The following is a 16,222-nucleotide window of genomic DNA, read 5'->3' as shown; positions in this document are numbered from 1 at the left end:
GCAGGAAAGGAACGTTAGCTGAGCTTCCGGATGCGAAGAAGGAATCATTCAGGCTTGATCTTTTTCTTCTTCCTTGGCTCATGTAACGCGCCCACGAGGAGGCATTGACCAGGGTTCACTGACCAGGGCAAAAGCACTGTGTATACTGCACTAGTTCAATAAATCATTGATGGACAAAAGAAAAAAAAAACGTATGATTCAAGATCGTGGAATTGAATAAAAGCAAGAAATAGTAAGTGAATGTTTTTAAGCTTGTAAATTTTGAATGCAGTTTGCAAGGAAATCTGGCCGTTCAAAGCAGCATAATATCTGTGGCACTCACAATAAAGGAGAGAAGCGGAACCAACAAAGTAAATCCCAATTGGGTTATAGAGGTTTATAAATGTATCCTTCTCTGAAACAAAAACCTTCGGCAAGCGAGTAGGAAATGCTCAGTCGTTTCGATCTCACCTCACACCTCACAAATGTTTGTGGGACTACACTCGCGTCTGCATAAGTAACAATAAAATATTTGCTTTCTTTGTCTTCAGAGTAGCGCTTCAACAGGTTGAAGCGCTACACAGGTGTGGCGCGTGACCTGGAAATTCTACGGTCGTTTGTTGCCGTCAGCGGTGTATGACCCCCAAAAATCAGCAACTTAATTTGAGCTGCACGAGCACTCGATGAATATTAAGTATTTTCATCAGTATTGAATCTACTGTGCAGATTTGGAATGATCTCTGTATTATATTTACGATCGGCATATCTTGGCAGAATATAATTGCAATTTTTCAGTGATGGTAATATTAAACGTGTAATTCGCGTAATGCAGATGAGCCATGATTGCTGACAGAAAATTATAATTTGAATTGTTCCTCGCATGAGCGATATATCATGCTTCTTTATTCAAGTTGCCGAAGTGGCAACATTTGTACGCCGACATATGCACAGAGAAACGCACTCACGTACGTTTCTCTATGACCTACGTTCTAAAGCAAGGTAAACAAAGTAAAGGGTTTATGTAACTGGGAAAAAAAGTCGCGCATTAACAAGAAGAAAAGGAAGTCACCAAGATGGTCGAGACGATCTCAATCACCTACCTGAATGGCTACCCCAACATTACAGCTTATGTAACTGAATATACTCACCCTATTACTGAAGTCTCCGCCGAAAGGAGGTGCCCTTCTGGCGTCAACTCCAGTCTGACACACAATATAATTTTACGGTGACACGCCCATGACGCCATCCAACATACTGACATATTGTGGACCAGGCACAACTCTAGACTATTCAACAACAACAACAACAAAAAACTCTGCAGTCCTACATCCGTAAAACAAGCGTTACTTCGTTACCAGTGAGATCCTGATAGCTGCAGCGAATGGGGCCTTGGAGTACAAGCTGCATTGCCTGAAAGTCTCTCATCATTCTGATGTCTAAATGCTTTTTTCCTTACCTACGCAACAGCCACCTGGGACGAAGAAAAGCTGTACAGCCTTCACAAAAACTTTGAAGCTGAACAAAGTTCTGCTCCGAGAAATGCCCTTATTCACAGGTGAGGGTTTAAACATCTGCAGACATGACTCGGTCTTAGTTTGCTTGGAGTACAAGCTGCATTTCCTGAAAGCCTCTCATCATTCTGATGTCTAAATGCTTTTCTCCTTACCTACTAAACAGCCACCTGGGACGAAGAAAAGCTGTACAGCCTTCACAGAAACTTTGAAGCTGAACAAAGTTCTGCTCCGAAAAATGCCTTTTTTCACAGGTGAAGGTTTAAACATCTGCAGACATGACTCGTTCTTAGTTTGCTTGGAGTACAAGCTGCATTGCCTGAAAGGCTCTCATCATTCTGAGGTCTAAATGCTTTTTTCCTTACCTAATCAACAGCCACCTGGGACGAAGAAAAGCTGTACAGCCTTCACAAAAACTTTGAAGCTGAACAAAGTTCTGCTCCGAAAAATGCCCTTTTTCACAGGTGAAGGTTTAAACATCTGCAGACATGACTCGTTCTTAGTTTGCTTGGAGTACAGGCTGCATTGCCTGAAAGCCTCTCATCATTCTGATGTCTAAATGCTTTTTTCCTTACCTAGTCAACAGCCACCTGGGACGAAGAAAAGCTGTACAGCCTTCACAGAAACTTTGAAGCTGAACAAAGTTCTGCTCCGAAAAATGCCCTTTTTCACAGGTGAAGGTTTAAACATCTGCAGACATGATTCGTTCTTAGTTTGCTTGGAGTACAAGCTGCATTGCCTGAAAGTCTCTCATCATTCTGATGTCTAAATGCTTTTTTCCTTACCTACGCAACAGCCACCTGGGACGAAGAAAAGCTGTACAGCCTTCACAAAAACTTTGAAGCTGAACAAAGTTCTGCTCCGAGAAAAGCCCTTTTTCACAGGTGAAGGTTTAAACATCTGCAGACATGACTCGGTCTTAGTTTGCTTGGAGAACAAGCTGCATTGCCTGAAAGCCTCTCATCATCCTGATGTCTAAGTGCTTTTTTCCTTACCTACTCAACAGCCACCTGGGACGAAGAAAAGCTGTACAGCCTTCACAGAAACTTTGAAGCTGAACAAAGTTCTGCTCCGAAAAATGCCCTTTTTCACAGATGAAGGTTTAAACATCTGCAGATATGACTCGTTCTTAGTTTGCTTGGAGTACAAGCTGCATTGCCTGAAAGCCTCTCATCATTCTGATGTCTAAATGCTTTTTTCCTTACCTAATCAACAGCCACCTGGGACGAAGAAAAGCTGTACAGCCTTCACAGAAACTTTGAAGCTGAACAAAGTTCTGCTCCGAAAAATGCCCTTTCTCACAGGTGAAGGTTTAAACATCTGCAGACATGACTCGTTCTTAGTTTGCTTGGAGTACAAGCTGCATTGCCAGAAAGCCTCTCATCATTCTGATGTCTAAATGCTTTTTTCCTTACCTAATCAACAGCCACCTGGGACGAAGAAAAGCTGTACAGCCTTCACAGAAACTTTGAAGCTGAACAAAGTTCTGCTCCGAGAAATGCCCTTATTCACAGGTGAGGGTTTAAACATCTGCAGACATGACTCGGTCTTAGTTTGCTTGGAGTACAAGCTGCATTTCCTGAAAGCCTCTCATCATTCTGATGTCTAAATGCTTTTCTCCTTACCTACTCAACAGCCACCTGGGACGAAGAAAAGCTGTACAGCCTTCACAGAAACTTTGAAGCTGAACAAAGTTCTGCTCCGAAAAATGCCCTTTTTCACAGGTGAAGGTTTAAACATCTGCGGTCATGACTCGGTCTTAGTTTGCTGAGTGCCTTTGATGTCGACATGATGGCCATATCTTAATTTAAAATTTCTGCTAGGGCATTGCGCTTGGAGCATCATGGTTTGTAGAGGCATAAGAAACCAACAGGTTCCTGCAGCTTTCAATCATTTGCAAAGAAAGGTCTTCGTTATGCAAACCTAGTGTATTTCTTTTCAGTTGTAGCCAACAAGCTGTAGTGAGCCGCTGAGAACAAATCGAATTTGTTGTGAAACGTCGACACAGTAATCGTTAAGATAAGCGGGAGCCTTTCTCTCAGCTAACATACGTAAACATGTTAACAAAGGTTTTTGTCGGAAAATAGAGAGATAGCAGTCGCTTCTTCGGTACTTGCTCACTTTATACGTGTTTAAGGTGGTTTCATTTAATTACATTTTTACAATGTGCTATCGGGGATAAAAGTTACTAGAACGCATCATCAGGAATCCTACCAACAGCTCTGATGTTAACCGGTGTCCGGAGACCAGACTGGATGATCTGAAAGTCGGACTCTCATGTTGTGAAATCGGCTAGTAAAATTATGAGGTCACCTAAAATATGGCGCTTGCCGCCAAGTTCTCGTGTCTTAACCTTTGTCCACAATATTATTGTGCATTTGTCATGGGTATGAAGTTGAGTGTTTGACGTAAACCAGAGCGTTTAAAGAAGCAAGGACAAACGTTGCAGATCAGGCGGCTAGTGTCGCCTAGTCTACGAACTACTTCATCACCGCCATTGGTCTCTTCAGGCGGGGGGAGGTGTAAGCAATCCTAGCTTCTTGTATTCCGACATTTATATGCACTGTGGACGCGGCGGTAATGAGTGGCCGTGCATCGCCGCTGCAGGTGTTCGATGCAACCAAAAGCCACCTTATGCCTTGGGCAAGACCAGTCAGACTCGCTCAGAGGTTTGCTGAAGAATAAACCGCTAAGTATGCCTGGAGAGCTTGCTGGCCAAACAGTCCTGATGACAGCTCAAGTCGAGAAACGAGGTGCCGGTGTGCCTGAAACTGGAGCTTTCCGTGCGATCGTGTTGACTGCAGCAGCTTCTTTCCAGAAAAATGCCTGAAGTCATTAGTTGGACAAAGGAGAGATGTAGGCTTGGAGATGATCTTGTGCCATTTCTCACTTTTATTCCAGCAACTCGTGTGAAATTAATCACACTTTGCTAACCACATTGGCGAATGAAGATGCTGCCTGTGTCATGCAAAACTCTGGAGTAGGCATGTACTACAACCATAAAAGTTTTCACGTTTCTTTGTGGTAGAACATGAAGTTCAGATGAAAAAAAAAATATCTTACTTCTTACCGTCTTAATTTCATTTTCCTGACCTAAGAGTGACAAGGCATGCATGGTGAAGCTGCAGGACAAGTCATATACATCTGCTGCACTGAACGCACACATCGCTAACATATCACTTTCCAACTGGCTCAAACATTTTTGTACAATAGAACGAAGAACACTTGGTTTTGATTTGGTTCCGTAGGCACATCCTTATACAATATCTAAATACATGTTATGTGTGTTTGCAAGACATCAACATCTGTTACTAGACAGTCTGAGAATAATGACGTTTGGTTCCAGTGCCCTGTCGAACAGCGATCATGCGCATTGCTGCAAGGTACGCGGCAGCCATTCGTACCTGTCCACCATCTATACAGGTATACAGGCCATTAGGAACCAGGATTCATGGAGCAGGAAAAGATTTCATATATGATTCCGCTTCGATAACAGCTCGAGAGCGACAATATACTTAACGCAGCGCACAGTGTGTTTTGCACAAGTGTGAGCATTGTGAATTCGGTTCCTATTGCTGATTGGAGACCCCTGACGAAAAAGGAATGACAGGAGCCATTTTGTTCCTGGTCCTACTTCCACAGTCATTCCCGCGCACAATAAAATGCATGTAAGAAAGCTCGAAAATGTTAATGTCAATAAATCATCTCTGACCTCAAGTTTGCAAAAGGAGTACAAGAAAAAAAAAACACAGTTAAATGGTATTATGCGCGAAGAAATTCGAAATTTCCACACAACAACAAAAGGTACGTGGCATCAAGAAGCCATCGAATGGTGCGCAGTGACGTTCGTACAGAAGTCGCTGCCGAACGGTCGCTGGCTGGAGTAGGTGCACTGGAAGGCGACGGCGAAGTCGGCGCTCAGCCGAAGTGGTGCATTCACCAGTTCCCTGGAGTCTTGGTCCGTTCCGCACTGGAAGTAAGCATAGCGCGCATAGAAGAACTGCGCTTTGGACAGACGGTAGAGACTCCAGGCCGGCTTGAGATTGAACCAGTCGTCCGTCGCAGTGTTGGTACGAGATACGACTAACTGCGCCCCAACGGTCCCAGCAGCGATGTGCAAGCCCATCATTGTCTGCAGTAGGTTTATTGCGTTCAAGTCGGCCGCTGGTGTATCCTCGAACCGGATGCACTTCCTGGGCACATCGAGGAGTAAATTAGCCTTTCTAAGCAGAGAAGCGTTAAATGCAGAAAAAAAAAAAACAGTGCAAAAGACACGAAGACAAGAACGCGACAACACGAACGCCGAATTTCGACAAGGTTTAGTAGAAGCAAGGGCCAGAAGCAAGCCTGAAAAGATCACTCACGATCAGTGCGATTTAAACGACTTTACAGGTTAGCGTTATACTTTTCTACAGGGCGCTACATAGTGACACGCCCGCTGAAGTAAAGAAATGAAACACATAACCTTAGTCACAGAAACGAACACTATTGTACCTGACCTCCTTGATAGCTCCTTAGCAGTCAAACGTGAGATACATGTAAGTTTCGCTTGGTTTTCTAGGACTTAACAGACCTTTGGGCAACCTAAGCTGTGTTTTGAAGCATTATTGTTTCCCGTGTACGGCTCCCGTGCGGACCTTGGTTCGCGATACAAGGAACTTGTTTATTCGCTAAATCCATTAATTTGTTTCTCTGTTATTTCACATATACAATCTCCCGCCCCATATGAAAAATCCGAGCCAGCAGCGCCCGCCAAAACGGTCATACTATGTAGTCGCGTGGCGTCACACAAGCCGCCCACCAATCAGCGCCCTCCCACCTTTCCTCTGATTCACAACTTTGCAGAGGCATGTGTCGATTTTTCGATGCATTGCGGCTTCATATGAAAGACATATGAAGCCATATGAAGCCATATGAAGCCATCCATATGAAAACCATATGAAAGCCATCCATACGAAGCCATCCATATGAAAATATCCTGCGGCTTATATACGCCGCAGGATATTTTAACGTAATAGCCTTAAAGGTAGTGCTCACTCAAAATCAGGTGTAACCGAAGGCATCAGCGTTTTTTTTTTGTTTTTGTTTTTAGGCGTCGTGTCTTTCTCAGGTGGTAGGTGGCAAGTCTCAAACACTGCAATGCTTGCACCCAGTTTAAAGCCTAGCGTCATCGACCAATCGCGAGCATGCCTTTGCGAGTTGATAGGTGGCAGGTGACAAACGCTGGACTTTTGAACCCCCGTTTGTAGCCTGACATCGTTCAGAAATTGCGAGCATGCAGGTGACAAACACTAACGCTTGCACCCCATTTGACGCCTAGCCATATCCAGAAATCGAGAGCATATACCTTTGCCACCTGAACGAAATGCCGACGGTTGCACCTAGAAGGAAATACCAGCACTAAAATATTTAGGGAGCAAGTATTAATGTCAATGTCACTACTTTTTGCAGGCGAAAACATAGTAAAGTCGCATTCTCTAGGAAAGCAACGCTCCCGCGAATATAAGTACATGTGTCTACAGGGATATCTTGACTGAAAAGGCCAGCTGCCCTCGGCACCCGATGTCACGCATCGCGGATGGACGATGAAAGGGTAGCAAATGAAGCTGGCATCTTGGATCTGAGTTGAGCCACTACATAACGTCTGCACCCAGGTTCATTAGCTGACTTTCAATCCTGATTGATTGATTGATTGATTGATTGATTGATTGATTGATTGAAAACTTTATTGAGTGCATGGGAATTCTCGGAGTTGTGGGTGGTCCGCCTATTCCGGCAGCCCAGTGGCCTGCGCCGCAGCGTGGGCCCTGCGAACCAGTCCTCGTTGTTGGTCGGGGTCCTCGCTGGACAGAATGACCTCCCACTGCTCCAAATTGGGATTAGGAAGTTTATCAATAAAGGGATTTAATTGGCATGCCCACACCGTGTGAAAAGCCGCAGCTATTTCTCCACAGTGTGGGTATTGTGGTGTGTAAAATGTGTACCATTGGTAGAGTTTAAATCGAGAATTGCGATCCCGTGCAATCAACGAAATTCTCGCGGGGGGGGGGGGGGGGGGGGGGGGGAGGTATATGCCGCATGAATCACATTTATCGTTCCGGAATGTTTTAGCCTCGAAATGTACATATATACACACACTCCAAATTCTCCCCATTCAGCTTTGTTTGAAGCCATCGCTTTTGGGTTCTTCCTTCCTGCATGTTTTTTTTTTTATCAGTAATCCGTCCAGATGACTGCAAGAAGCCCTATCGTCCGATGCAATGAAACTTAAAAGCGCATCTTAATGCAAACCATTACTTCTTCAAAGCACCTTATGTTATAGCGATTATCAGGAAGCAATCTAGACTAGCCTAATTATAGGTTCGAAATGTACAATGAATATGGCAACACAGCATAGTTAAGAACAAAGTGATTGCAAGAAAAAAATGCTCCGTCTTAATTGCGCTGCATATAGCCGTCAATAACAAAGGCTCAGTTGTTTTTTCACTGTTTGTACCTATTTCGTTTAGGCCTTACTGGGTGTGGTTAGCCCTGGGCCAGACTTCTGCACACCTCCCTGCGCGCCCCGCCATGAACCACCTCAAGCAGATATCAGGTCACAGCTCGGGTTCTGAACGCTTTGAAAAAATTATACATTTTAAGTTAACTGTTGTAAAATTTGACATGCTGATGGCTGCCAGCAATTTATGGGATAGTAATGCATTTGCAAACTCTTTCTGAGCTCGCCTTAAGCGGTCGTATTGAATCGCCTCATAATTTGCCTTTGATGCCCCATCACCATCACGTGTTTGAACGTTTCAAGTAGCTCGAGGCCTTGTAGTATTTTCGACGGTAGTAGGTTTCCTCCGTTCATAAAAATGGAATGACTTTCAGTCACCTGTAGTCTTTCAATGCTGCCAGTGTTTGCTGAGACCAGTTGATTTTCGCAATAATTCTCTGCCACATCAATGTCGCCATGAGGCTGCCGATCAGAGGCGCGTCGACGAGCAGTGAATCGGTGGCGTTGGCGCTAAGCAGGCTGAACACCGGTGCCGGCACGTACAGCTTTCTGTCGCTCACGAACAGCGCGCGGTCCCCCGTGCGGTAGCCCAGATCGTCTCGGATCACGGCCAGTCCGCGACGCAACTTCTCCATCCTGGCTTCGTACTCAAAGCTGAGCCCCTGGAGGTAGCACTGCACGAAGCCTAGAGCGGTCAGGTTGGGCCAGGCGACGTCGCGGAGGACGAGGTCGGAGGGAAGCAAGATGCTCATATTCCTGAGGAAGGCCTCGAATCCAAGAGTGTCGTTGCCGGGAGCGATGAGTCGCCGAATCGGCTCGTAGCGGAGCAGGGCGTCGCGCGTCACCATGAATGTTCGGCGCAATCGCTTGTTTTTTTCTAGGGTCGTCAAGGCGGCCACATGTACTCCACGCCACAGCTCTTCGAACTTGCGTGCGAGCCCGTGGCAAATCTTCCAGCTGGTCTTGGTGGGTGATTCGATCCCTGTATGCCCTTGGATATGTAGCACGGCGCTTACCGCGACGGTCGTTATTATGTAGCACATGGATAGCGGCTGACTCGACGCATTCCACAGGACTCGAAACTCCGCCAGGAGGAGCTCTTTGGAGTCTGCGTAAATGGTCATCGGGGTGTTGAGGTCTATGTGGAACTCGAGGAAGATGGCTTTCAGCAGAGAAACGCTGATGCCGCCCATGGCATTTGCGATCTCTTCTAATGTCAGTATTTCAAGTTTTAGTGGCAATGGGGTGTCGTTGAACTGCCGTTGAAATTTCGTGATTTTGTCGAGGGTGCATTTGGTTCCGAAACGGGCATTGATGACAGAGAGGGCCTTGTTGTAACAGGAATCGCCACAGGGAGCCTTGAAGAGATCTATGCGTAGGTAGCTGTTGCCAAAGTTGAGGTACTTTTCGTAGTCGCAATCAACGAGAAAGAAGAACTCATGCCCAAACTTTAGTTGGACGTTCAGAGCAAATCGCAATAGATTGCCAGGCTCCATGGCACCCGTGGTGCTGGCGATATCGATGAGGGCAGAAGTGAAGTTCTCCAGCACTCGGTCTTGTTGCCATATTTCCCTCAGACAAGATGTGTAGAAGTTGTTAAGTGCGTTGGCAGACAATGCGCCATAGAAATTGGTGCCCCTGAGGACATTTCCGCCGATGTCAATCTGTTGATAGAAAAGTGGTAGATTATTAACACACTTAAACCGAGTAGGACGTGCAAAAGTGTTTGCGTAGAGATGGAAGCTTATGTAAACGCCGACGGGCAATGCACAGCGCGAGAGTGCGTTACAGTCTGCACGCGTCGCGATCGGCTGCGGCGATGGCTAGTGACGCTCCGTACACGTTTTCCCTGATCGATTCCTAGGTTCGAATCTGGTTCATTCCGAACGTTTGTTCCTTTTTTCTTCTGAGCTCGACATATCCACGGGCCAACATTCCTGGTTGAGGTTTATCATGTGAAGTACAATTTCGCACTAAAATTATCGAAGGCTCGACCCCAGCCGGCCCGATGACACGCTGTGAAAGCAATATATGAAATTCTCGGGTCAGAACAAGCCTGCTGTGAGGTCATGACCTCGCAGGCTAATCAAGATAAAGGTACAAGCAAGATCGTCGCTCGGTTCTGATGATAGGATGGGTGCTTTCGTAAAAAAAAAATTACAAGACAGCGCTGAAGTCTCCTTAAGAACGGAAGTGGCGAAGGCGACTTTACAGAACTGTTTGCACTAACTGAATTGTCATTTTCATCCCTACTATCGTCATAATGATCATAATCATCACTAGCGCTGCTATCATCATTACTAAACTAAATGTACCGTCATTGTCATCGCTATACTATCATCATTATCACTAAATGTAGTGTCAATATCATCATTATTGTCATCATTATCATTTTCACTAACATCATGTCATATGGAGACGACAGGAACGCTACACAAGGAGTATTAAGATACGTTTCTGAAGTGCCAGGCAATAAATAAAGGCAATTAAGACAAAACAAAACCGAGCAGGACGTAGTTGGTTAGCGCATTCGGCTGGTAATCAGACAGGTAGGAGTTCGATTCCCATTGGAAGACGGTTTTTTTCCTAAAGGTCCTGGCTTGTTGGCCACGCCTTTCGCGGACAGCCAGTTTCTGCGCACGCCACTGATGAGCTCTAATCATTTCGCATTAAAAAAAAGGAAGCATGCAAAACGCCCTAAAACAAAACTGGGTCATGACGTCACATACTATGGCTTTTTTCCATTCGATATCTTATATATATATATATATATATATATATATATATACTTTCTGCATTTCATTGTACTGAATCGAATAAGCACGTAAACTTATGTAAAGCGCAACAGAGACACCACAATCAGACAAGAGAGACAGGACAGGGCGCTACTTGCAACTGATTGAGGTGGCTGATTGTGGTGTGTCTGTTGCGCTTTACACAAGTTTACGAGCATGAACCAACTAGCCCCGCAACGCTTTTTACTGGAATCAAATAAGCGACTGTAAGTGGCCGCCTTCGGTTTAATCCCTGCCACAGGGGGTGTTTCGGTTTGGTGCGCCTGTATGTGCAGGATCTTTTTTACAAAATGGTCCAGGCCACGCTAACCCCTTTCAAGTTTCATAAAATTCAGCTGCCCCTAAGTTTCGTGTCGTACCGCTACACAGCTAAATGTAACTGGCCTTGAATACCTACATATTAAGGCGAAAGCCTCTAATGGCTCATGCTATCGTTGACAAGATGTGTCCCGCTTTTGCGGCGGCTCTGATTGGTCGATGCGGAATGACGTCATGGAAATTTCGATCAATCAAAGAGCACCACCACAGTATGTGCGAATATGTTATGGCCATACGGCAATCAATGATGAATGACTAATGAACGACTAATTAATGATCAATTATCTATGACTAATAATCAATCACTAATTAATGGCTAATTAATTATCTAATTGTAAAATATCAACGGGTAGTGTTCAATTTCTAATTAATGACTAATTAGTTTAAATAATTACTACCTAATATTCAGTTGCTTAGCAGAATGTGGCAATCATAGCTAAAGTCCCTCGTAATTTTTTGTACAAAACCGCCAGTTTAAACTTGCTGATTTTAGGGTGCCACTGGCACAACATGCGATCAGCGAGAAAATGTTTAAAACGCATGAGGCCCGTTTCACAAGATGCGATTTTTGCCCTGCGATTCTCTTCGGTCTAGCCGCAGAGCGAGCGTCGCTCCAGCTGCAGAGGCGTTTCCAACAGGTTGGAATTCAGTCGCAGCGTCGGCGCGGTCGTTCTGCGACTGACTAATGAGGAGCTGAGGAGCGTCGCGACGTCATGTGACATACGGTGACGTGAAACGGGCTGGAACGCCCAATACCGAAGGAGAGCGCGTGCCCCCATAAAACCCCTGTTTTCACGTCCGAGTGGTTTTATTCGGCGCAGCAACGCGCTTTTTGTACGCTGAAAGACTGCACGTTTTCATAAATACGTATGAATTATCACTTAGAATATAAAAATACATCAGAGTATATAAGTCAAACACGCTCTGCGTACGCGTTTTCTAGAAAACATCAAGCAACCCTGACGGTATCTTTCACCGAGTTCGCACGCGGGTTCGCTGCATGTGAAAGCGCTGTGCGAAATCGCACAGCGGCGTCACCGACTGCACCGAATGAAACGGGCCTGACGCAGCCATTAAGACCGCAGTGCTTCCACAGCCACCCATACGGCCAAGGATATGGACTACTTGGCAGACACCCCTCTGCGACTCACAAGCATGTCCCTGCCGGCGTCTTCGCGTACGAAGCCCTGTGTGATGGCTTTCTCGCAGACGTACGCGTAGAAGTCGATGCAAGGGGACACAGTGTTGTCGATGACTGCGAACAGCTGAGCGGCCTCTTGGGGACAGCAGAAGGGCTCCTCGGTGACGTTCCCACGACTCGGAATCGAATGTGGCCCCACAAGAATGATGAACAGCACGCAGGCGACCGCTGCTAAACACAGCGCACCTGCCACGACTCCTCCGACCACTCCTGTCTTGTGAAGTGCCGGAGACAGGACAGGAATCCAATTAGCCCTGGCGGCTTTGGGAGCTCTCTCTTCTTCGTTCACAGCTTCCATGGCGTTTTTCTTCTGTGTCGTCGGTTAGCGTGGAACGTACTTGACCACGGCCGTAACTTGGCCAGAGTATTGACATTCGGTCGTTTAGACAAATGATCGTCGACAATTCTCACCAAATTTTCCCAAAAGATATTTTCTCGCGTGCACCAAGATATTCTATATGTAATGAGACAACATGCCTATTTTCATAGGATGTCATAAGTACTATACGAATGACTAAGCAAGCGTGAAAAGCGCACATTCAGTTAAGGGCCCATATACTTAATCATTATCATCAGTAGCTGCTGCCACCACGTCTACCTGCGTAGCTCCTACTGGTTGGCGATCGTACTTTGGCGATCTCCGCATTCCCAGTGCGTTATGTGCTGGAGAGAAATTGGTGTGGCTACCACGGTCATGAAACGTAGCGAGGCTTTAAATGAAAACTTTAAGACCTGTGCGGAGACTGCACTGAAAAATGCGAAAGGCGGAGAGTCGCTGCTGCATACGGTATACCGCGCATTTCCTGTATAGCTTTTGCTAGCAACGACAGGCCGTGCTGCAAAGCGAAAATTTCCTTCGCTCGGTGGGCGTTCGTTACATTGTTTCAGCAAGTGTGGAGTTGAACGATAGCAGTGCTCTTTAATATTACCAGTTGCGAATCTTCCGATAGGACCCATGTATAAAAGAAAACGGCGGCTTTGATTGATCAAAATTGCAATATATACGGATAGTTGCGGCGACTGCGGTCATTAAAGTAAACCGTGTCTAAGTTTTAAATCTTCACATTTATATGGTAAAGCACAACCATCTAATAAAATCAGCTGAAGAGGAGCATTAGTAGAAATTGAAAGGTCGTAAGGCAACTGAGAGGAAAAATAAAAATAAACGAAGCGATTTTCAGATGGCAATGACTGCTATAGCAGACAGTTTTTATTGGCCGCTTGTAGGTGGCGCCTATACTTCATAAGCTCCTGAAGAATGCATGCTAAAGCTGGTCACTTTTCCAAGCTGAGTTTCCCAACTGGTATGATCAAAATCTCTGGAGGATACACCGTCTCTCGTGCCACGTGGCGTTGCGCGTTCACTGTAGTTTCTCCCAATGTTAATAGTCTAGTAACATTGCTTGTTCATGGCCTCCGAGATCACCTCCGCTCATACGGATCTCGGAGGCCATGGGTTGCTCCTGCAAATCTGGGATTGGCAGTACGGCGTCGCTACTGTCGCATGGCGTTCTCGTAGGCACGTGATCTCGTCATGCAACTTTACTTCCACATGACCTTGTTACGCGATGCTTTATTAGCCACGTGGCATTTTCATGCAACATGACTGTCTTGCCACATGACACTCACAGTAACGTCACATTTGCGATTCATGACGTGGCACTTTGTGTGACACAATTTTGAGAGCCCTGACTTAGCGCATGTAACACGATTGTGTTAAATGCTCCATTCGCCGAAAACCGGGGCTGACTGCCCTAGCATCGTTGGCGTCGTGAGAAAACAACGTTCCGAGACAACTCTAAACATGCGTAACATGCGTAAACTCTAAATATGCGTAAGCTTGAGCATTGCTGCTGCAGAAGGTATATCGGGCGCCGCTTGTAGAGAGTTGTTGACATTATGTAGCGAGATGCACATGTTTTGTTGTTGTTGCGACTGTTGGAAGAAGGAAAAGAAAATACACGGGCCTGCTACTGGCTCTGCAGCTGGGCCACCTCCGCTGCCACATACGGACAGAAGAGAAAATAGAGAAGAAAGAAAGAGAAAGAAAAGGGAGGAAGACGCGCGTCGCAACAGTCGTCGTCCATCACCAAGGTGGTGGCGGGTGCAATGACGGCCTACAATAGATACAAATTCGGTGGCAGGCTAGCCCCCGCCGCAAGCGGCAGTGACCTATCAGTCCCAGCCCCGTGGGGCCAGGAGCAGCCACCCACTGCTCGCCCTGCTTTGTTACAAGGAAAATATCGTGTCGTCGTAAGCAAAAAACGCCGACTTGGGGAGGGGCGATCCGCTTTGTTCAAAATTGTAGTCTAATCTTTGGCAATTCGAGGTTCGGGCTGGTGTTAAATTGTTTATTTGGTTAATGTGTCCTGTCGAGCTTTATCACGTATGAGGAAGCCGTGCCGACGATCTCTGGTCATTGAAACCGTAACGAGGTGATTGGGGCCGTGGCGATAAATTGCCAAATTGATTTAGAGGAAAGGAAAGTCGCATGCACCTGTCACACTTCTCGGTAGACATCTGAACCGGGCAATAAGGGAGGGAGGTGGGAGTCATAGGAAGAAACAAGTGCTGTACTGGAGGGCTCCGGAATTTGCGTCAAAATAGCGCGGACGTTGATATAGCTGCGGGAACGTACAAACAGCGCGGACGTCAAAGTAACTAAGAAGTCAAAATGGGGTTGGAGCCGCCGGGTTTTTGTCGAATTAGATTAGCAATGTGCAATTGAGACTCAGTAATACTTAATATAACTAAAAAAGATATAATTTGGGTTGTGTACCTCTAACGCCTAAGGAAATTTTCGCGTCGTTGTCGTAAGAGAAAATGCGAGGCATTCGAAAGAGGTTGACATCTTTCCAAGGTCTCGTGTGAAGTGCAAACAGTATAATGTATGATAACGTCACCTGCAAACAATGCGAAGCCCGCTCCTTCTCTCTGGGCATTTATAAATGTATCCTTCTCTGAAACGATAACTTTCGACAAGCGAGTAGGAAATGCTTAGTCATTTTGATCTCACCACACGCCTCACAAAGGTTTGTGGCACTACACTCGCATCTCTCGTTGTTGTTGCCCTCATAAAAATGGCGCAAACCCACAAGGGGGATTGGCCTGACCAGGCGGTGATTACTGTTTCTTAGATTCCATACCACAGAACTGAGATTAGAAATTTGAACAAATCAGGTTCACTGACAGTAATGGTTGAGGCGGGTACCGGGGCTCACCGAGCTTTGCATTTGTGAGATCTGAAAATATTAAGAAATAAATAAAAAAGAAATTTGCTCCTCTAAGGGAATACAAGGTGATGAAAATAATCCAGGGAAGTAAGTGCTGAGGTGCCAAATTCTCGCATTAAAATATACGTATGAAAACATGCTGCTGTGACGAATGCAGATATTGGAAGGATGTCAAAGATCGGACTACTCTGGGCTGCTTTCACTAAAGCATTAGCAGATTCATTGAAATGAAAGTCCCTGTGACCAGGAACCCAAACGAGCTCAATCGAATGGACATGAAAAGGGATGAGAAACTTAAATGTGTGAACTAACTGCGATGATTTAGACGCAAATAGAGAAGTGCACAATGTAATGAGCCTGTAAGTAATAAAGCCACTTAAAAAGTGCTGGGAAGCTTGCGCTAGACAAGAACTACCGCTAAGAACTCAGCAAAATGAATAGAGGTGAAATCTGGAAGTCGGAGAGCATAAGCCAGTCAAGCGATTGAGAGAAAATTCTCACACATGCCTTTTCTTCACACACCGAGGCATCAGTCGCAATACTAATATGTGAGCGAAAGGTTACCATGTAGTCTTGTAGTATGCCATTTATCAAAAGGAAAGTTAGTAATTTGGTATCACGTGGATGAATATCATCGACAATTATGTTCACAAATCATGTGATTGATCGCACTGGAACAATTTCAT

At 45.6% G+C, this 16,222-nt stretch overlaps 1 protein-coding gene across 1 annotated transcript; it reads right to left on the bottom strand.

Annotated features, from left to right (window-relative positions):
* Positions 1-5,304: 5,304 nt before the first annotated feature.
* LOC146186440 (uncharacterized) lies at positions 5,305-8,846 on the bottom strand. The gene is made up of 2 exons (XM_084608049.1): positions 8,368-8,846; positions 5,305-5,683 (listed from the first exon to the last, which is right to left on the bottom strand). The coding sequence occupies exons 1-2, from the start codon at positions 8,835-8,837 to the stop codon at positions 5,305-5,307; spliced, it is 849 nt and encodes a 282-aa protein (XP_084464175.1). The 5' UTR covers positions 8,838-8,846.
* Between the last annotated feature and the right edge of the window lie 7,376 nt (positions 8,847-16,222).

The sequence above is a fragment of the Amblyomma maculatum genome, chromosome 6 (assembly GCF_055883805.1).
Source record: "Amblyomma maculatum isolate TAMU_Amacu chromosome 6, ASM5588380v1, whole genome shotgun sequence".
Classification (NCBI taxonomy): domain Eukaryota; kingdom Metazoa; phylum Arthropoda; class Arachnida; order Ixodida; family Ixodidae; genus Amblyomma; species Amblyomma maculatum.
The sequence above is the reverse complement of the archived record's forward strand: the minus strand, read 5'-3'. Positions and strand labels throughout refer to the sequence as shown.

Excerpts from the sequence above, each read along its gene's own strand:
- LOC146186440 (XM_084608049.1), bottom strand. The coding sequence starts at position 8,837 with ATGGTGACGCGCGACGCCCTGCTCCGCTACGAGCCGATTCGGCGACTC. Across the intron at positions 5,684-8,367 it reads GCAGCATTGAAAGACTACAG|GAAGTGCATCCGGTTCGAGG; the intron begins GTGACTGAAAGT and ends CGATGTGCCCAG.